Consider the following 21,151-nt stretch of genomic DNA (forward strand, 5'->3'; position numbering starts at 1 on the left):
GGATTCACCTGGTCAGTCTATGTCATGGAAAGAGCAGGTGTTCCTAATGTTTTGTAATAAAATAGTAATACCCATTACTTCTTGTGTTGGGGGATATATCATTCAATAATTCATGTATTACCAAGGACAAAAAATACATGGTTTTATAGAATAGGCCTATATTTGATTTCTTTTTTTTTTTTAAATGGGAATTTTACTTTGACAGCCACTTCACCCCACCTCAGCCATTGTCCGGTGAATGGGCTTTTATAATGTCACAATGCATTTACCACATGAATAATCCAGTCCTCTTTATGTTCTGCTGTGTTTCAGGGTCTGGAATAAGGTGGAAAGAGCTGGAGACACAGAAAGAGGAAAGGGCGGGATGAGAAAGAGAGGAGCTGGAAGAGCAGGGAAATAGAGGGAGGAGAGAGAGAGGGGTTGGAAGAGCAGGGAAATAGAGGAAGGGGAGAGAGGAACTGAGAATCTGGTCTCTGGAAAAATAAGCCACTATAAATCGTAAAGGAAACGCCAATGCAGAGATGAAGCCAATTAAAAAGCAAGGAAGGCGCTCGCCCCCGTCGACCCGGGCCAAAGGTGGGAAGAGACGGGGGGCGGTGGACAGTGGGGAGAAAAGAGACTCAGACGAGAACAGAGACCGGTCCCCCAAAAGTCAGACCTCACCCCAAACCTCATCTCACTCAGAGTCTTCTCAGGAAGAGTCGGTGACACTTACGGCTAGGGCTACGCCAGAGAGGGAGGTCCACAGAGAGGGGCCCCGGCTCCCAGAGACAGCGGCCGCAGCAGCAGGGTCCCTCCCTGGGAAGTCAGAGGACTCCCGCCCGGAGAGTGTCAAGTCGCTGAGCGCCCACAGCACAGACAGCAGCAGCAGTGCTGCCAGTGCTGCCAACAGCCCCAACCCCTCGTCCAACCGCAAGACGGCCACCTTCAAGGCCCGCGTCCCCAAGAAGAAGTACACCTCTGAGCACTGTGCTGCTGCAGCTGCTGCCGCCAACAACCACAGATACCATGGCAACCCCGGCACGCCCCCACTGAACAGCAGTAGTGCTCACTGTGACAGTAACACCGGTAGTCAGTCGTCGGGCTTATCTTCGGGGCCCGGGTCGACGGCAAGTGAGGGCGGTTCGCTTACTGACATCAACAGTCAGACCAGGAGACCAGTGGAGGACTACATTACCACTATAGCTCCACCACAGGACAGGGATAACACACCTGGACCCCTTCCCACAGGGGACAGAGTCAGGAGAGGCCCAGAGGGAGGCAGAGAAATCTCCCCCAGCCCTGTCCGCTGCTCCTCTACAGACACAGCCAGCGAACACGACCCTGACGTGAGCGAGCCACGCCGCGCCAACTTTCCCCACACCAACCCCAACACCGAAGCACACACACTGGACCTGGTGCAACGTAGCACCCCACGCACTCCGACCCCACAGAGCTTGTCGGACGCGCTAGCCGACGCCCTGGCCAAAGGTCTAAAGAACCAGCGGGTGCTAGCCAGGCAGGCTAGAAGGAGGACTGGAAATGGGGAAGAGGAGAACGGAAGGGGAGGGGGGAGGGAGAGCATGGACTCAGTGTTCCGAGCGGGCGTGGTGCGGCGGGTGAGCGGCGAGCACGGCAGCCTGGAGGTGCAGCTGAACGGTGAGAAGGAGCTGTACCGCTACCCGTTCCGCGAGGGCCCCCAGGGGCCCGTGGACATCATCATGGACGCCCCGCCGCCTGGCTCCCAGGCCGTGCCCATCGGCACCCCTGTGTGCGTGCCCTTCGGAGGCAACGAGGACGGCGGCACCACAGAGGCCCAGCGCCAGTGGTACCGAGAGGGCCTGGTCACCCAGGTGGACTCCCACCCGGCTGTGTCCTACCCCTATAGAGTGTTGTTAGAGGACAGAGCGCCCCCAGGGGATGAGGAGGGGGATGGCAGGGTGGGCACTCCGACCGCTGTGTGGGTGTCCCGTCAGAGCCTCCGCCTGCTGGTGCCTCCATGGGACCTGGACCTGGGACCCTCTGGAGGGGGGCGAGAGGATGCTGCCGCCGAGAGGGGGAGAGAGAGGGAGAGAGAGGACAGGGACGAAATAGAAGTGGAGCAGGAGCTGTGTTTCCTCAGCCATGGGATGGGGCTCAGCGCAGCTGTGGCTGGGTCCGTGTTGGGGAGGCTTTCATACCCTGGAACGGCCCCCGCCTCCTCATCTTCCTCCACTGTCAGCTCCCCCGTCACCCCCGCCTCGGTGCTGAGTCTGGTGGCCGGAAGAGACTGGGAGCGAGAGAAGGACCTGGTGGAGAGAGAGCGGGAGCTCCAGAGGAAACAAGAGAGAGATAACCGAGAGAGGGCCAAGCAGCATCACCACTTCATGCCCCTGACCCCCGAGGAGGACATAGAGGTGTCCCACTTCAGCATGGTGCCCATGGGGGTGGCGGGGGGGGCGGCCAAGGCCCTGGCGGTGTCCCAGCACAGGCACATACTCTCCAAGCCGCCCCCGGGCTACCTCAGCCCCCACCTGTCCGTGGTCCGGGGCCTCGGAGGCACCCCGCTGGTGGGCCCCCACTTGTCCCTCAACCCCCACCCCCCTGCCTCCCCCACGGTGCTAATGGGCCTGGAGTCGGGAGCCCTGGCAGCGGGGGCGGCCGTCATCGCCACCCCTCAGCTCCCTCCTCTGCTCTCCTCGTCCTCCCGCGGCTCCCTGGATAAGCCACCCTCGTCAAACGCCAACTCCCACGGTGCATCTGGAGGGGGTGGAGGTTCGGGTTCGGCGTCCTCGTCGCGCTCCCGCACCCCTCTCACGGCGGCCCAGCAGAAGTACAAGAAGGGCGACGTGGTGTGTACCCCCACGGGCATCCGCAAGAAGTTCAACGGCAAGCAGTGGAGGAGGCTGTGCTCCAGAGAGGGCTGCTCTAAGGAGTCCCAGAGAAGAGGCTACTGCTCGCGTCATCTCTCCATGAGAACTAAAGAGATGGAGGCCAGCGGAGGGGGCAGAGACCGTGGCGGGGCCAGCAGTACGGGCACCCTAACCCCGTCAGACCTGAGGCTGGGCGGCGGCCGGACCAGTTCGGAGTTCGACTGGGACAACACGTCGCGAGACAGCAGCGAAGCGAGCAGTAGGGGAGGGGATTCACGCCCTCGCATGGTCCTGCCCTCGTTCCTGCCCCAGGACCTATCACACTTCGACTTTGATGAGTGCGAGGCGGCCACCATGCTGGTGTCTCTGGGCAGCTCCCGCTCAGGCACCCCCTCCTTCTCTCCCATCTCCAACCAGTCGCCCTTTTCGCCCACACCGTCGCCCTCGCCATCCCCGCTCCTCAGCTTCCGCCCGGCCACCTTCAGCCCCATCACGGCCCCGCCTTCTCTCACCCCTCGCCGCCACCGCCATCTGAGCGGGACTAAGATGAGCACGCCGGGCTCGGAGCGCGAGCGCCACCTATCGGGCATCGTACCCACCTTCCAGACCAACCTCACCTTCACCGTGCCCATGAGCCCCAGCAAGCGGAAACTGGATGCCCTTCCTCCGCCCCTGCCCCTCCCCGATCAGCAGCTAGGGGAGACTGTAGGCCTCCGGCCAGCCGCCTTCAGGGTGCTCTCCCCTCAGAGCCAGCCCACCACCCCCTCCTCGCTCTCCTTCCCCCGGCCCCGGAGCGCCACCAGCCGCCCCCCGTCATCCGCCGCCTCCACCCCTCCGCCCATGCTGGTGTCCCCCACCCCTCCCTCCCCACTGCCCCAGGACCCGAGCCCCCGCCGCATTGTGCCCCTGCGAGACTCCCCCGTCATCGTGAGGAACCCCGACGTCCCCCTGGCCAAGTTTACCGAGGGCCCCTTAGGGAGGAGGGGAGGAGGGGGCTGCTCCTCCAGAGATCACAGCCAGCCCCTGCACCTTGCCACCGGCCTCCAAGCACCCGTGCCCATCAACGGAGCCGATACCAATGGAGCGGTCCTCATGCGAAACCCCGCCTCCACCCTGGTCCTTGTAACCTCCTCCCAGTCCCTGACCCCAGCCGTCACCGGACGCCCTGTCCACTCCAGCCCAGCCCTCAGTGGTGGCTCTGCCTCCATGTCCTCTACTGGCTCCGCCCTCTCCAGCTCTGGATCAGGCGGTAGGGAGTGGGAGAGGAAGTCCGGAGGGCATCAGGACGCCATTGGAGGGACACTGCCCCAGCCGGTAGCCTGCCACCCCTCGCCCACTGCCCTGCTGCCCCTCATCCTACCAGCCGAGTCCCCTCAACCTGCACCCCGCAAGGACATCATCATGGGACGGCCCGGGACAGGTAACACCACAATCATTATACCACGACTAAGGGCTGTGTCCATGCACTTTTATCGTGCGAAAGAACAGCCCTTATCCGTGGTATATTAGCCATATATCACACCCACTCGTGCCTTATTGCTTAAGTATAAGACTTAGTATATAGGGGTTAGTATAAAGGGGTTAGTATATATAGGGGTTAGTATTAGAGGTCGACCAATTATGATTTTTCAACGCCAATACCGATTTATTGAAGGACCAAAAAAAGCCGATACCGATTAATCGGACCATTTTTTTTTGAATTACAACAATACTGAATGAACAATGAACACTTTTATTTTATCTTAATATAATACATAAATAAAATCAATTTTGTCTCAAATAAATAATGAAACATGTTCCAATTTGGTTTAAATAATGCAAAAACACAGTGTTGGAGAAGAAAGTAAAAGTGCAATATGAGCCATGTAAAAAAGCTAACGTTTAAGTTCCTTACTCAGAACATGAGAACATATGAAAGCTGGTGGTTCCTTTTAACATGAGTCTTCAATATTCCCAGTTAAGAAGTTTTAGGTTGTAGTTATTATAGGAATTATGACGCGTCCACTATTTCTCTCTATACCGTTTGTATTTCATATACCTTTGACTATTGGATGTTCTTATAGGCACTATAGTATTGCTATCCTAATCTCGGGAGTTGATAGGCTTGAAGTCATAAACAGAGCTGTGCCTCAAGCATTGCTAAGAGCTGCTGGCAAACGCAGTAAAGTGCTGTTTGAATGAATGCTTACGAGCCTGCTGCTGCCTACCACCGCTCAGTCAGACTGCTCTATCAAATATCTAATCATAGACTTAATTATAATATAATAAACCCACGGAAATACAATCCTTAGGTCATTCATATGGTCAAATCCGGAAACTATCATTTCGAAAACAAAACGTTTATTCTTTCAGTGAAATACGGAACCGTTCTGTATTTTATCGAACGGGTGGCATCCATAAGTCTAAATATTGCTGTTACATTGCACAACTTTCAATGTTATGTCATAATTATGTAGAATTCTGGCAAATTAAATACAATCTTTGTTCGGAAGAAATGGTCTTCACACCGTTCGCAACGAGCCAGGCGGCCCAAACTGCTGCATATACCCTGACTCTGCTTGCACTGAACGCAAGAGAAGTGACACAATTTCCCTAGTTAATATTGCCTGCTAACATGAATTTCTATTACCTAAATATGCAGGTTTAAAAATATATACTTGTGTATTGATTTTAAGAAAGGCATTGATGTTTATGGTTAGGTACATTTGTGCAACGATTGTGCTTTTTTCGCAAATGCGCTTTTGTTAAATCATCACCCGTTTGGTAAAGTTGAAGTAGGCTGTGATTTGAAGATAAATTAACAGGCACCGCATTAACAGGCACCGCTAGTTAACCAAGTAATATCATCAACCATGTGTAGTTAACAAGTGATTATGTTAAGATTGATTGTTTTTTATAAGATAAGTTTACCTTGGCTCCTTGCAGCCACAAGGTCCTTTTGATACTGCACTCGCGTAACAGGTGGTCAGCCTGCCACGCAGCCTCCTCGTGGTTTGCAATGTAATCGGCCATAATCGGCATCCAAAAAAGGCAGATTACCAATTGTTATGGAAACTTGAAATCGGCCCCAATTAATCGGCCATGCCAATCGACCTCTAGTTAGTATATAGGGGTGTATAGGGGTCAGTATATAAGGGTGTATAGGGGTCAGCATTTAGGGGTTAGCATAAATGTGTTAGTATATAGGGGTGTATAGGGGTTAGTATAAAAGGGTTAGTATATAGGGGTTAGTATATAGGGGCGTATAGGGGTTAGTATATAGGGGTGTATAGGGGTTAGTATATAGGGGTGTATAGGGGTTAGTATATAGAGGTGTATAGGGGTTAGTATATAGAGGTGTATAGGGGTTAGTATATAGAGGTGTATAGGGGTTAGTGTATAGAGGTGTATAGGGGTTAGTACATAGGGGTGTATAGGGGTTAGTATATAGAGGTTAGTATATAGAGGTGTATAGGGGTTAGTATAAAGGGGTTAGTATATAGAGGTGTATAGGAGTTAGTATATAGAGGTGTATAGGGGTTAGTATATTTTATTTATTTATTTATTTCACCTTTATTTAACCAGGTAGGCAAGTTGAGAACACGTTCTCATTTACAATTGCGACCTGGCCAAGATAAAGCAAAGCAGTTCAACACATACAACAACACAGAGTTACACATGGAGTAAAACAAACATACAGTCAATAATACAGTAGAAAAATAAGTCTATATACAATGTGAGCAAATGAGGTGAGATAAGGGAGGTAAAGGCAAAAAAAAGGCTATGGTGGCGAAGTAAATCACTGGAATGGTTGATTTGCAGTGGAAGAATGTGCAAAGTAGAGATAGAAATAATGGGGTGCAAAGGAGCAAAATAAATAAATAAATACAGTAGGGAAAGAGGTAGTTGTTTGGGCTAAATTATAGATTGGCTATGTACAGGAAGGAGAGTTGTATGGCATTGAAGCTCGCCTGGAGGGTTGTTAACACAGTGTCCAAAGAAGGGCCAGAAGTATACAGAATGGTGTCGTCTGTGTAGAGGTGGATCAGAGACTCACCAGCAGCAAGAGCGACATCATTGATGTATACAGAGAAGAGAGTCGGTCCAAGAATTGAACCCTGTGGCACCCCCATAGAGACTGCCAGAGGCCCGGACAACAGACCCTCCGATTTGACACACTGAACTCTATCAGAGAAGTAGTTGGTGAACCAGGCGAGGCAATCATTTGAGAAACCAAGGCTGTCGAGTTTGCCGATGTAGGGGTTAGTATATAGAGGTGTATAGGGGTTAGTATAAAGGGGTTAGTATATAGAGGTGTATAGGGGTTAGTATATAGAGGTGTATAGGGGTTAGTATATAGAGGTTAGTATATAGAGGTGTATAGGGGTTAGTATACAGGGGTGTATAGGGGTTAGTATATAGAGGTGTATAGGGGTTAGTATATAGAGGTGTATAGGGGTTAGTATACAGTGGTGTATAGGGGTTAGTATATAGAGGTGTATAGAGGTTAGGGCTATATAGACGTCATAGTAACATACATCAGTAATAAGGGAAATAGGGAGAGTTATTATTGGAGGGATACGACACCATTCTTCTCTGAGAAATTCCATCATTTGGTGTTTTGTTGATGGTGGTGGAAAACGCCGTCTCAGACGCCGCTCCAGAATCTCCTCTGAGTGTTCCATTGGGTTGAGATGTGGTGACTGAGACGGCCATGGCATATGGTTTTCATGCTCATCAAACCATTCAGTGACCATTCATGCCCTGTGCATGGGGGCCTTGTAATCCTGGAAGAGTCCACTCCCGTCAGGGTAGAAATGATTCACCACAGGTTGAATGTGATCACTCAGAATGGCTGTGTATTTATTGCCGTTTACTTTGCCCTCTAAGGGGTTGTGTGGATCTAAACCATGCCAGGAAACTGCACCCACACATCGTAACAGAGCCGCCAAGAACCCTCATTTACTCAAGTGTTTCCTTTATTTTGGCAGTTACCTATGTGTAAAAATGAGTGACTTCAGTGACAAGAAATGTACACTTGTACTTTTGCAACATGGCCGCAAGAATGCATTATGTAGTAGGCAGCTAAATATAATGTTGGTCTGGTATGTCTTTCAGAATGTGTGTGGTGTGTGGTTTGGTGTAGGGGAGGGGGCGGGGGGGTGTCAACGAGTGTGTGATACAGGGTGTTGGTCTGTGTGCTTCAGTTTCAGTTAAACTTTCAAAAGGAATGTGTCTAGACATGCAAGGCTGCTGACAAATGCACACACAGTCACACACACACACACACACACACACACACACACACACACACACACACACACACACACACACACACACACACACACACACACACACACACACACACACAGGAACACACACACACACACAGGAACACACACAGACACACACACACACACACACACACACTAACACACACACACACACACAGTCACACACACACAGCGCTCAATATAGCAGACAATACACAACCTCAGGCAGAGCACCAAGGGCAAGTCCAGTATTTTTTTTTTATCCCACTGAACTGAAAGGAGTAATCATATTGCAGTGTTGTCATGGATACTTTGTCTCTCCATAGAATTAGTGCAGTTAAACTTAGAACTCTCTCTGCTTGTTGGATCGTGCTTCTCTCTGCTTTTCTATCACTTATTCTCTATGGGGGCGAATCCTAACTTCCACTTCAAATTTTCACTTCGTCCTATTGAAGTCAATGGGAGATTAAGTGAACATGTAGAATAAATGGAAGTTAGGATTCGCCCCTATGCTTCTGCTCCTAACTTTCTTCTAGAATCTAAAACCCCATAGACACCAGTTAGTATTTTCAATGTAACACTCTCTCAATGTAACATTCTCTAGACCAGTAGTCTCGACGTGTGTGTATGAAATGACATGCTCCCCCCCATGACCCTCCCGCGTGTCATGAGATTATCTGAGGAGGGCTTGCAAGTTAACCACTTCAAACACTTCTGAGAAGAAAACCCTCTCTCTTGTAAACACAACTCATTCATCCTTCCTCGTGTACAGTATCTCACCTGACCAACATCGAATCAAATGGAATGTTATTTGTCACATGCTTCATAAACAACAGGTGTGGACTAACGGTGAAATGTTTACTTACGGGTCCTTCCCAACAATGCAGAAAGAAAGAAAATAGAGAAATAATAGAAAAGTAAAACACGTAGTAATTAGCAGTAATAAATACTCAATGAGCAAGCGATAACTTGGTTTTATACAGTGGGTTTTATTTTATTTTAATTTACCTTTATTTAACTAGGCAAGTCAGTTAAGAACAAATTCTTATTTACAATGACGACCTACCAAAAGGCTAAAGGCCTCCTGCAGGGACGGGGAATGGAATAGAAAATATAGAAATATAGGATAAACACACATCACGACACGAGAGACAACACAACACTACATAAAAAGAGACCTAAGACGACAACATAGCAAGGCAGCTACACATGACAAATCAAATCAAATCAAATGTTATTTGTCACATACACATGGTTAGCAGATGTTAATGCGAGTGTAGCGAAATGCTTGTGCTTCTAGTTCTGACAATGCATTAATAACCCACCAGTAATCTAACCTAACAATTCCACAACTACTACCTTATACACACAAGTGTAAAGGGATAAAGAATATGTACATAAAGATATATGAGTGATGGTACAGAACGGCATAGGCAAGAGGCAGTAGATGCTATAGAGTACAGTATATACATATGAGATGAGTAATATAGGGTATGTAAACATAAAGTGGCATAGTTTAAAGTGGCTAGTGATACATGTATTACATAGAGATGGCAAGATGCAGTAGATGATATAGAGTACAGTATATACATATACATATGAGATGAGTAATGTAGGGTATGTAAACATAAAATTAAGTGGCATTGTTTAAAGTGGCTAGTGGTACATTTTTACATAATTTCCATCAATTCCCATTATTAAAGTGGCTGGAGTTGAGTCAGTATGACAACACAGCATGGTAGCAACACAACATAACAACAACATGGTAGCAACACAACATCGTAGCAGCATAAAACGTGGTACAAACATTATTGGGCACAGACAACAGCACACAGGGCAAGAAGGTAGAGACAACAATACATCATGCAAAGCAGCCACAACTGTCAGTAAGAGTGTCCATGACTGAGCCTTTGAATGAAGAGATGGGGATAAAACTGTCCAGTTTGAGTGTTTGCTGCAGCTCGTTCCAGTCGCTAGCTGCAGCGAACTGAAAAGAGGAGCGACCCAGGGATGTGTGTGCTTTGTGGACATTTAACTAGGGACCAGTACCTAGTCGATGTGCAGGGGTACGAGGTAATTGAGGTAGATACTGTATGTACATAGGACTAGGAATAAAGTGACAGATAATAATAGCAGCAACAGCATATGTGATGAGTCAGAAAAGTTTGTCCAAAAAAGTATGTTAATGCAGATAGTCCAGGTAGCTATTTGGTTAACTTTTTAACCAACTATTTAGCAGTCTTATGGCTTGGGGGTAGAAGCTCTTCGGGGTCCTGTTGGTTCCAGACTTGGTGCATTGGTACCGCTTGCCATGCAGTAGCAGAGAGAACAGTCTATGACTTGGGTGGCTGGAGTCTTTGATCATTTTCAGGGCCTTCCTCTGACACCACCTGGTATAGAGGTCCTTGATGGCAGGGAGCTCGGCCCCAGCGATGTACTGGGACGTACGCACTACCCTCTGTAGCACCTTGTGGTCGGATGCCAAGCAGTTGCCATACCAAGCGGTGATGCAGCCAGTCAAGATGCTCTCAATGGTGCAGCTGTAGAACATTTTGAGAATCTGATGGCCCGTACCAAATCTTTTCAGCCTCCTGAGGGGGAAGAGGCGTTGTCGTGCCATATTCAGGACTGTGTTGGTGTGTGTGGTGGACCATGGTAGATCCTTAGTGATGTGGACACTCAGGGGTCACTTGAAAATGTCAGGGGAACAATCTCAATGTGACTCAAAAATCGTAAAAGAAGTTGCAATGTGTGAGACCCCATATATACAGTATATGTTGTTCTTGACCAACTAGGTTGTCACTGTGAAATATAATTTGTTCTCTATGTACTTGGAGAAATATCTGAATCAATTGAAGCATATTATATAGTAACCAAGACCTATGTTCCTTTTCCAATAAGACCATGTATGTTAGTATTCCATTTGACTGTATGACCGTTAACCAGTGTGGATTCCAACATGGTGGGTCACTTCCCAATGGGGCTGAGATGGACATGACTAAAGACTGGGCTCTAACAGGAAATATTTTGTTTTTCTTAAGGGTCACAAGAGAATTCAAATGGCGGGGAATTCGGTGTGGACACGCCGTCATGGCGCAAAGACAATTTGGGAACCACTTCAGTTAACCCTCACTTTTTGAGATTTTTTTTGAAATCACCAGCTATTCATAATATTTTCCTTCCGAATCCGCCTTTTCCTCCCACAGTATGGACCAATGTGGAGCCCCGGTCAGTGCCAGTGTTTCCTTGGCATTCATTGGTCCCTTTCTTGGAGCCCAGCCAGTCGAGTGCGGCTGCCCAGCCCACTGATGGCCAACAGCTTGTCAATCAGAGCAACGGTGAGGATTTGATCAACACTCATGTGTTGAAATAAATAGGCCTATTCTGATCAGGTTGCATACACAACTCATTTGTGTTGTACTTACTTATATTGTGAAGATAGTTATGGGGAAAAGTGTACAGTATACCGTATTGCATCGTTCACTATTTGCTGCATCACTTCATTCATAAATAACTGAACTAAAATAAGTACAAATAACAGTACAAATTAAAAGAAAAATGATGTTGGTGACATTCAACCTGCCTGTTTTTACATTGAGATTTAATTACATGGTTTACATTGAGTTTGTTATCGAGTCCAAGAATCATCATTTCTCTATGAAACCATTTTAGCTACTTAATGTAAGGGATAATCAACAAGGGGCTATGCGTTCTCTGTAAATAATGCATGGTGCGGAAGGTAGGTGCCACGACACAGAGCAGAGTGATAATTACCAACCAGTCATAGATGAGGCATAAAAACCAACCAGGATCCACCAGCTAACTCCCCTCTCTCTTGGTCAGAGCCTCGTTGTGGGGTGGCCCTAGTGAGTGACGGACGGGTGGGCCCACCAGATGCAGGACGAGGGTCTCCATCCCGCCCACCGCCCTCCTCCAATGACAACAACCCCCAAGCTGAAAGAGCAGAAAGAGGCGGAGCCGACAGCGAGACGGAGAGCGATGCAGATGACCCGTACGTTTTTTTTCTAGGTTGTTTAATGGTTGTTCGAAAGTGTGTCATCTGTTGTATTGCAGGTGACACACTACAAGTGGGATGTAAAAGGAAATAATGTTGTCTGTAATATTTGAAAGCCCCTCTAGGGCTTTCTACAATAGTCTTTCACAAAGGCTTGCGTTGCTGTAGGAACCAGGAAAGACCGGTGCTCTTTCAATTGTAGCTTCATTGATTGTTGAATACATTTTGTTTGATGGAGAGACCTACATAGAGCAAATGTTATAGCTGTGTTTGTATACAGTTGAATGTACCACTTTAAACCCCCAAATGGGCTTAGAAATTAAATGATGAAGAAGGATAAAGCTTTTTGCCCCACTCAACAGTTCTTAATCGAGGTATGTTACTACGGGCATATTCTCTTGAAGAAATAGCTATTAGCACATCATTGAAAAAGATTGGAAAATCTGCCCTTTTTTCTGGTTCTACACATTAACACATTATTATGTTTTTCTGATTGGCAGGCCATATTCACATTACGTTTCTGATTGGCAGGCCATATTCACATTACATTTCTGATTGGCAGGCCATATTCACATTACATTTCTGATTGGCAGGCCATATTCACATTACATTTCTGATTGGCAGGCCATATTCACATTACGTTTCTGATTGGCAGGCCATATTCACATCAAGTTTCTGATTGGCAGGCCATATTCACATTACGTTTCTGATTGGCAGGCCATATTCACATCAAGTTTCTGATTGGCAGGCCATATTCACATTACGTTTCTGATTGGCAGGCCATATTCACATTACATTTCTGATTGGCAGGCCATATTCACATTACGTTTCTGATTGGCAGGCCATATTCACATTACGTTTCTGATTGGCAGGCCATATTCACATTACGTTTCTGATTGGCAGGCCATATTCACATTACGTTTCTGATTGGCAGGCCATATTCACATTACGTTTCTGATTGTCAGGCCATATTCACATTACGTTTCTGATTGGCAGGCCATATTCACATCAAGTTTCTGATTGGCAGGCCATATTCACATTACGTTTCTGATTGGCAGGCCATATTCACATTAAGTTTCTGATTGTCAGGCCATATTCACATTACGTTTCTGATTGGCAGGCCATATTCACATCAAGTTTCTGATTGGCAGGCCATATTCACATTACGTTTCTGATTGGCAGGCCATATTCACATTACGTTTCTGATTGGCAGGCCATATTCACATTACGTTTCTGATTGGCAGGCCATATTCACATCAAGTTTCTGATTGGCAGGCCATATTCACATCAAGTTTCTGATTGTCAGGCCATATTCACATTACGTTTCTGATTGGCAGGCCATATTCACATTACGTTTCTGATTGTCAGGCCATATTCACATTATGTTTCTGATTGGCAGGCCATATTCACATCAAGTTTCTGATTGGCAGGCCATATTCACATTACGTTTCTGATTGGCAGGCCATATTCACATCAAGTTTCTGATTGGCAGGCCATATTCACATTATGTTTCTGATTGGCAGGCCATATTCACATCAAGTTTCTGATTGGCAGGCCATATTCACATTACGTTTCTGATTGGCAGGCCATATTCACATTACGTTTCTGATTGTCAGGCCATATTCACATTACGTTTCTGATTGGCAGGCCATATTCACATCAAGTTTCTGATTGGCAGGCCATATTCACATTACGTTTCTGATTGGCAGGCCATATTCACATTACGTTTCTGATTGGCAGGCCATATTCACATTATGTTTCTGATTGGCAGGCCATATTCACATTACATTTCTGATTGGCAGGCCATATTCACATTACATTTCTGATTGGCAGGCCATATTCACATTACGTTTCTGATTGGCAGGCCATATTCACATCAAGTTTCTGATTGTCAGTCCATATTCACATTACGTTTCTGATTGGCAGGCCATATTCACATCAAGTTTCTGATTGGCAGGCCATATTCACATTAAGGTTCTGATTGGCAGGCCATATTCACATTGAGTTTCTGATTGGCAGGCCATATTCACATTATGTTTCTGATTGGCAGGTTCTTTCCGGGTGTAGCAAATGATAATGACCCGTCTACAGGCACTATGAAGAGGCGGACTCAGTCCCTCAGTGCTCTTCCAAAAGATGGAGACAGAAAGGTGAGCTCTCTGCTTGACTGTCTCTGGATTTTATTTTATTAGCTGTGTCTCTCAGTCCAATATCTCACACTCACATACAGTATGTGTCCCTCTCTCTGTGTGCCATTAGCTCAAACTTGAAATTGCCGTTATCTACAGATCAAGGATAGGATTACATGACCCCCAATGTCAATCTTACCATTAGGGGGATAAAGAATATCTAACCCTGGTTAGGGCCAAATTCGAACTACTCCTTGTGGCTCATGGCTTCCATGCACCCTCTTTACCTCTCTCTCTCTGTCTTAGAGGGAAAAGGACCACATTCGGCGTCCAATGAACGCGTTCATGATCTTTAGCAAGCGTCACCGGGCGCTGGTGCACCAGAGGCACCCCAACCAGGACAACCGCACGGTCAGCAAGATCCTGGGCGAGTGGTGGTACGCCCTGGGGCCACAAGAGAAGCAGAAGTACCACGACCTCGCCTTCCAGGTACATACCAATGATGTACAGTGCAGTCAGAAAGTATTCAGACCCCTTGACTTTTTCCACATTTTGTTACGTTACAGCCTTATTCAAAAAGATATATATCCTCATCAACACACAATACCCCATAATGACGAAGCAAAAACTGGTTTTTAGACATTTTTACAAATGTATTACAAATAAAAACGGATATATCACATTTACGTAAGTATTCAGACCCTTTACTCTGTACTTTGTTGAAGCACCTCTGGAAGCAATTACAGCCTTGAGTCTTCTTTGGTATGACGCTACAAGCTTGGCACACCTGTATTTGGGGAGTTTCTCCCATTCCTCTATGCAGATCCTCTCAAGCTCTGTCAGGTTGGATGGGGAGTGTCACTGTACAGCTATTTTCAGGTCTCTCCAGAGATGTTCGATCTGGTTCAAGTCCGGTCTCTGGCTGGGCCACTCAAGGACATTCAGAGACTTGTCCCAAAGCCACTCCTGCGTTGTCTTGGCTGTGTGCTTAATGGAAGTCACTGTGTTCCTGGGGACCTTCAATGCTGCTGAAATGTTTTGGTACCCTTCCCCAGATCTGTTCTTCGACACAATCCTGTCTCAGAGCTCTACGGACAATTCCTTCGACCTCATGGTTAGTTTTTTTCTCTGACATGCAATGTCAACTGTGGGACCTATTATAGACAGGTGTGTGCCTTTCCAAATCATGTCCAATCAATTGAATTTACCACAGATGGACTCCAATCAAGTTGTAGAAACATCTCAAGGATGATCAAAGGAAACAGGATGCACCTGAGCTCAATTTCGAGTCTTGTAGCAAAGGGTTGGAATTCTTATAAGTTATTTTTTATAAATTTGCAAACATTTCTAAAAACCTGTTTTCACTTTGTCGTTGTGGGGTATTGCTGAGGATTTTAATTTATTGAATACATTTTTGAACAAGGCTATAACATAACAAAATGTGGAAAAAGTCAAGGGGTCTGAATACTTTCCAAAGGCACTGTATATAAACCCTGGATGACCGACAGGGTATTGAAGCCAATGCACAGTCATCTTGGTTTCTCCTCCAGTGTAAAAAAGATTTTGTAAGCTATAGAAATTCATTTATTAATGTCTACATTCATTTTTTGCATGATTATTCTATTACAGACACCCTAATGCATACTTTTAAATTTTAGCTAAATATAAAAATGTAATTAAAAATATATATAAAAACATTTTCCTTCAAGTATTTTTTTAAGAGAGTTCTAATGTTACTGTCCCCACTACAGAAAAAAAATACTTAAATACATGTAGTTTTGTTCTTGAAACATTTATTTGAAATGCTGTATAATTCCATTCATTCCTGTGGAGGACTATTCCTACTGGGGGAGTGCCAATATGGCCGACCGGTGGCTTCAAAGCCTCTCAATGGCCAATACATAGCATCAGCAATCCAGGGTTTATACACATCATTGGTACATAGACCATACAGCACAAACAGATCTGGGACCAGGCAATAATGATTATGTTAATATCAAAAGATTGTGTTGTTTATTGTGCCTTTCAATATACCCAAGGACTCTGAACCGGAGAATAGGATATTCGGGTTTTTTTCTGTCCTTCCTTCTATCCTTTTCATGTTATGACTCCTTTTGACTGACTCCATTCTCCCTCCCTCCATTCCTCCCTCCCAGGTGAAGGAGGCTCACTTCAGGGCCCACCCAGACTGGAAGTGGTGCAACAAGGACAGGAGGAAGTCTATCTCTGAGGGCCGAGGGACCCTAGGGGCCAAAGAGGCACGCGAGAGGAGCATGTCGGAGAGCGCAGGTCAGAGTGTGTGTGTGTGTGTGTGTGTGTGTGTGTGTGTGTGTGTGTGTGTGTGTGTGTGTGTGTGTGTGTGTGTGTGTGTGTGTGTGTGTGTGTGTGTGTGTGTGTGTGTGTCTTTTCACCATAGGTGTGTTTGCATCTGTGTATGTTTATTTATCATCTTAAGGTCTTACACTTTACTTACAGGAACATGTACATCATAGTGAGAGGACTGTAATGAAAAGTGTTACCTACTTATTGGTATGTGTCTGTACTCCACTCCTCTGAGGGTGCGTGTGGGTGGGTTTGTTTTTCCCTGTGCTTGTACAAGCTATTTTGAATCATCTTGGTTGTGTGTAATTGTATGAGTGCGTTTACTATTTTTAAATGTCTTGCATGCAATATACGCAATTGGCCTGTTTCCCGGACACTGGACGAAATGGCAAACTCAATTGAGAATCTCCATTGAAAGTGCTTTTTAGTCCAGCACTACGCTTAATGTGTGTCTGGGAAACCAGCCTTGTTTAATGTGTATATGGTTTTACTAAGACTCTTTCTCCCCCCTCCTCCTCCATAGAGCCCGAGTCAGTGTCACAGGGCATGGAGGTGAAGGGTACGGCAGGCCCGGACTGGCCTGGGGGCTCTGAGCATCATGTGGGGGACTACAGTGGCCAGCTCCCTCGCCCCCGTGCCTTCTCCCAGAGTGCAGTACACAGCCTGGAGCGGAGGGAGCGGACCAGAGATGTGGAGAAGGTACAGGACTGATATAGTTAGTGGCATCCCTTTTTCTTCCGTTCTACCTGTTTTGTGCGCCATTTTCCACTGCTTATCCTTTTTTTTTCTTTTCTTTTTTTTTTTCTTTTTTTCCCCATCATTCTTCTCTCTCTGTTTAGCAATAGTTCCACAGTAACAGACTGCGTAACAGTATATCTCAAAGCACTTAGCATAGTAAGAAGGGAACTCACCCATTTTTACTTCCAATGTATGGCGCCCACACCCAGGTGATGCACGGCGGCCAATGGAGCCGTGGAGCTAACTTCTGGCTCTGCATTTCTCACCCAGTTGTGTCGAGAAGGGACCGGCTCGTTCCGCAGCCGCCCCCCTACTCTCTCCCTGGCACAGTGTGGGGCCAGCGAGGACGTGACCAGCGACGAGGAGCGCATGGTTATCTGTGAGGAAGAGGGGGACGATGATGTCATGGGTGAGGTCACAGTCATATTTAGGGGGTGTTGCTAAATTAACTCTGGAGTGCCAGAGTGTGCTCAGAGTGCGCTCTGGGCGTTCGTAAATTCAGAGCGTTTCGCTCTCGGAGCGTTCAGAGTGCACACTGGCCGACGAGTAGCGATGATCTGAGCATTCTGAACTCACAACGGCAGTCAAGCACCCACGCTAACTGGCTAACGTTGGCTAGCTTGCTAGCTACTTCCAGACACAAATGAGAGAACACCTCACTCTGTCCATTTTACTCTAGAGGGTTGGTGACTGTAACTGTGCTGCTCGCAACAATTGAATTACGACGTTTACTGACACCGTTCATATTCAGCGGGTGTTGCGCATTCGTAAGTTCATCAGTTATTCTGTACTCTGGCACACTAGGATGAGAGTGCTCTGAAATCGGAGTAGATAGCCAGAGTGAATTTACAAACGCACCCTTAGTGTGGCTACCATAGAATTAGGAATTAGAATTTTTTTTTAAAGAAATGCTGGAAATACATCACCTATGCCTCTACTGCCATTCATTCCAATTAGACTGGTTTGGATTTCTCCCTGACCAAAATGGCTGCCATTATCATCCCTTTCTGGAACTTTGAGGGTTAATGACATAGCTCCTCTAGTAATTTAATAGGATCTCTATGATGTCCACTGTCGCATTCATAGAAAAAGAATAGATGACCTATTCTGTTTCTATCGTTTTAATACTGTTCCTGCTCTATGGCTCCTCAATGTCTTGCACATGTAGTCTGTAGTGTTTTACGACAGGAATTATCTCACAGATGACTTATTTCCCCCTAGCTGGGATGTTGGTTGTCTGTCTTGTATTCGTCCATTTTTAATGGCACGTTCCCTATTGTTTCATTACTGTCTTTACTGTCCTATCATGTCTGATTGGACCTTTTGCTTTATGTCCAGAGGATTCGTGCCCTGAAGGATCCATAGACCTCAAGTGTAAAGAGAGAGTGACTGACAGTGACGAGGATGAGCCGGATGGACAGGTATTCTACACGTTTAGCCGTATAGCCTCTTTAGCCTTTTGGACTGTAGGTGCTATTAACTAGGTACAATTTAGATTTCATGAGTAATGGAGCTGCCAAATGAAGTAGCATTGTCCTACTGAATATTAACAGATATCTAGTAGATTCGATTCCTACTGTTTCTTTTCACCCGTGCTAAGGTGGTGTGAGTCTGATCCAGTTTAAATTCTACGTTGGTGCACTAAGATAGTTAATTCAGGAGGAACCTTAGTTAACATTTCTCTTTGATCTCTCCCCCTCCAGCAAGCCTTCCAGCCAGTGGTCCGTTCCTCTCTCCCCTCCTCCACCAACACCTCCCACGCCGACTCTCACTCCGACTCTACCAAGGGGGACATAAGGGGCAGCGCCGGAGAGAGCTCTGAGAGGAAGCGAAAACGAGGGATGGAGGGAGGAGAAGAGGGAAGTGGAGAATCCAAAAGAGGAAGGGGTGGAGGGGGGAACGTTCCCTCTAATTCCATCCCTGGATCGGCGCCCAACACCTCGGCCCCTGCTCTGGGTTATGGACTCACCCAGGTGCTCGGTGCAGTCCGGATGGCCCCCACCATGGTGACCAACATGGTATGCCCCATCACCAGCATGCCCATCCCCATCGCCAGCAAGCCAATGGAAGGCTCCATTGCCCTCAGTGCACTGCCTGGGGAGGAGAAAGCCACGCTTCTGATTGGAGGACCGGGAGCAGGAGGCGGGCCTTTCACAGCAGGGGGTGGGTACCTGTCCTCTCCAAATCCCGTGAGTGTGGGGCCGGGGGGGCTGCAGGTCACCAGTCTAGTGCTGGGAGGTGCTTTCCCCAACCAGTCTATACAGCTTATAGCCCCGCCTCAGTCTCTCTTAAGCTCCACCCACAGCACCCTACCACTCCCCCTCCCCCTGCTGCAGCCCCAGTTCCTTCCTGCCAGTTCTCTCACCCGCCCTGGCAGTGCCAAGCCTGGCCTCACCCAGGTGCAGTACATCCTGCCCACCCTGTCATCTGTCAGCGCCAACCCCAAGACCCCCTCCCCCCAACTAACCCAGCAGCCAACCGGCGTCCGCACGCTGCCCTCCACTCCGCCCACACATGTCTCCCTGGCCAATGGAATACATTCGGGGGCAGGAGTGGAAATAAGATATGCCACAGTGGGAGGGGTCAGCCCTGGAGAAAGAGGTGAGAGAGAGGAGAGATTGGCCGACAGGGATGGAAAAGGGGAGGACCTATGGAAAAGGGGAGGGTACTTTGTTATATACAAAGGGGATATGTTTACGACCATCCAAAATTCATAAGTCTAAGTTTTATTTTTTGAGGGGGTGAGTTAGTTGAATGCTCCTTCAAGCCCAGAATAAGTGTAACCCTCTGTTTAGTCTAACACTTTAATGTTACCTGTCAGTGAGAGATTCATCACCTTATGGTTGTCATTAGTTATCATGCCAACACAGTCTTACCTAAACCAACATCTCTCACTTTCTCTCTCGCTCTCTTGCTCTTGCTCTCGCTCTCTCTCTCACTCTCTGTCTCACACACACACCAGTCCAAGCCCAGTCTCCAGTCTTGCAGAGCAAGATGTTGGTTCCCATGGCAACAGTGAGAACCGGCTCTACTCCTCCTCAGCCCAGCTCCCTGGTGGCTCCTCCCCTTCCTGTGCAAAATGGTGCTCTACCAGGAAGCAAGGTAGCGATTATGACACACAAGCATTACATACAATATAACAGCAACTTTCCGAAAAAAATGTGTTGTTACTGCGGGAGTAATGACACACAACCCATGCTCCATGCAGCGGATGCATGGGGACCACTAGCCTCTTGGCTGACCTGTTGATGTGTGTGTTATCCTGCACAGATTATCCAGATCGCCCCCATGCCGAGGGTCCAGACAAATGTCCACTCTGCTGGAGCAGTGCATCCTGGGAGTTCCTTCCCTGTATCCATGGCAACAGCCACTGTGATGACTCCTGGCATCACACCCCCTCAGACCGTGTTGCTAACCTCGCCTCCAACAAGGTACTCACTTTAACCTACGAGAAACGTCTGATTATCCAGTATATATACTGAACAAAAATATACATAAGCGCAACATGTAAAGTGTTGGTCCCATGTTTCATGAGCTGTAATAAAAGATTCAATACATTTTCCATATGCACAAAAAGCTTATTTCTCTCACTTTTTGTGCACAAATTTGTTAACATCCCTGTTAGTGAGCATTTCTCTTTTGCCAAGATAATCGATCCAGCTGACAGGTGTGGCAAATCAAGAAGCTGATTAAACAGCATGCTCATTACACAGGTGCACCTTGTGCCGGGGACAATTAAAGGCCACTCTAAAATGTGCAGCTTTGTCACACAACACAATGCCACAGATGTCTCAAGTTTTGAGGGAGCATTCAGTCGGCATGCTGACTGCAGGAATGTTCACCAGAGCTGTTTCCAGAGATTTT

At 47.2% G+C, this 21,151-nt stretch overlaps 1 protein-coding gene across 3 annotated transcripts in view; it reads left to right on the forward strand.

The window, feature by feature from the left end:
• The window catches only part of LOC129831258 (protein capicua homolog), a 36,109-nt gene that overhangs the window by 3,517 nt on the left and 11,441 nt on the right, over nucleotides 1-21,151 (forward strand). For 2 of the 3 annotated variants that reach the window (XM_055894464.1, XM_055894463.1), the window contains 12 exons: nucleotides 313-4,251; nucleotides 11,290-11,421; nucleotides 11,927-12,095; nucleotides 14,149-14,248; nucleotides 14,534-14,716; nucleotides 16,384-16,516; nucleotides 17,073-17,248; nucleotides 17,558-17,696; nucleotides 18,626-18,708; nucleotides 18,991-19,888; nucleotides 20,250-20,389; nucleotides 20,558-20,718. In XM_055894464.1, coding sequence (XP_055750439.1) covers nucleotides 522-4,251; nucleotides 11,290-11,421; nucleotides 11,927-12,095; nucleotides 14,149-14,248; nucleotides 14,534-14,716; nucleotides 16,384-16,516; nucleotides 17,073-17,248; nucleotides 17,558-17,696; nucleotides 18,626-18,708; nucleotides 18,991-19,888; nucleotides 20,250-20,389; nucleotides 20,558-20,718 — 6,044 coding nt within the window. In that variant the 5' untranslated portion in view covers nucleotides 313-521. The remainder of the gene's footprint in view (nucleotides 1-312; nucleotides 4,252-11,289; nucleotides 11,422-11,926; nucleotides 12,096-14,148; nucleotides 14,249-14,533; nucleotides 14,717-16,383; nucleotides 16,517-17,072; nucleotides 17,249-17,557; nucleotides 17,697-18,625; nucleotides 18,709-18,990; nucleotides 19,889-20,249; nucleotides 20,390-20,557; nucleotides 20,719-21,151) is intronic. The other variant, XM_055894465.1, reaches the window with a different exon arrangement.

This window comes from Salvelinus fontinalis, chromosome 32 (genome assembly GCF_029448725.1).
Source record: "Salvelinus fontinalis isolate EN_2023a chromosome 32, ASM2944872v1, whole genome shotgun sequence".
NCBI lineage: Eukaryota > Metazoa > Chordata > Actinopteri > Salmoniformes > Salmonidae > Salvelinus > Salvelinus fontinalis.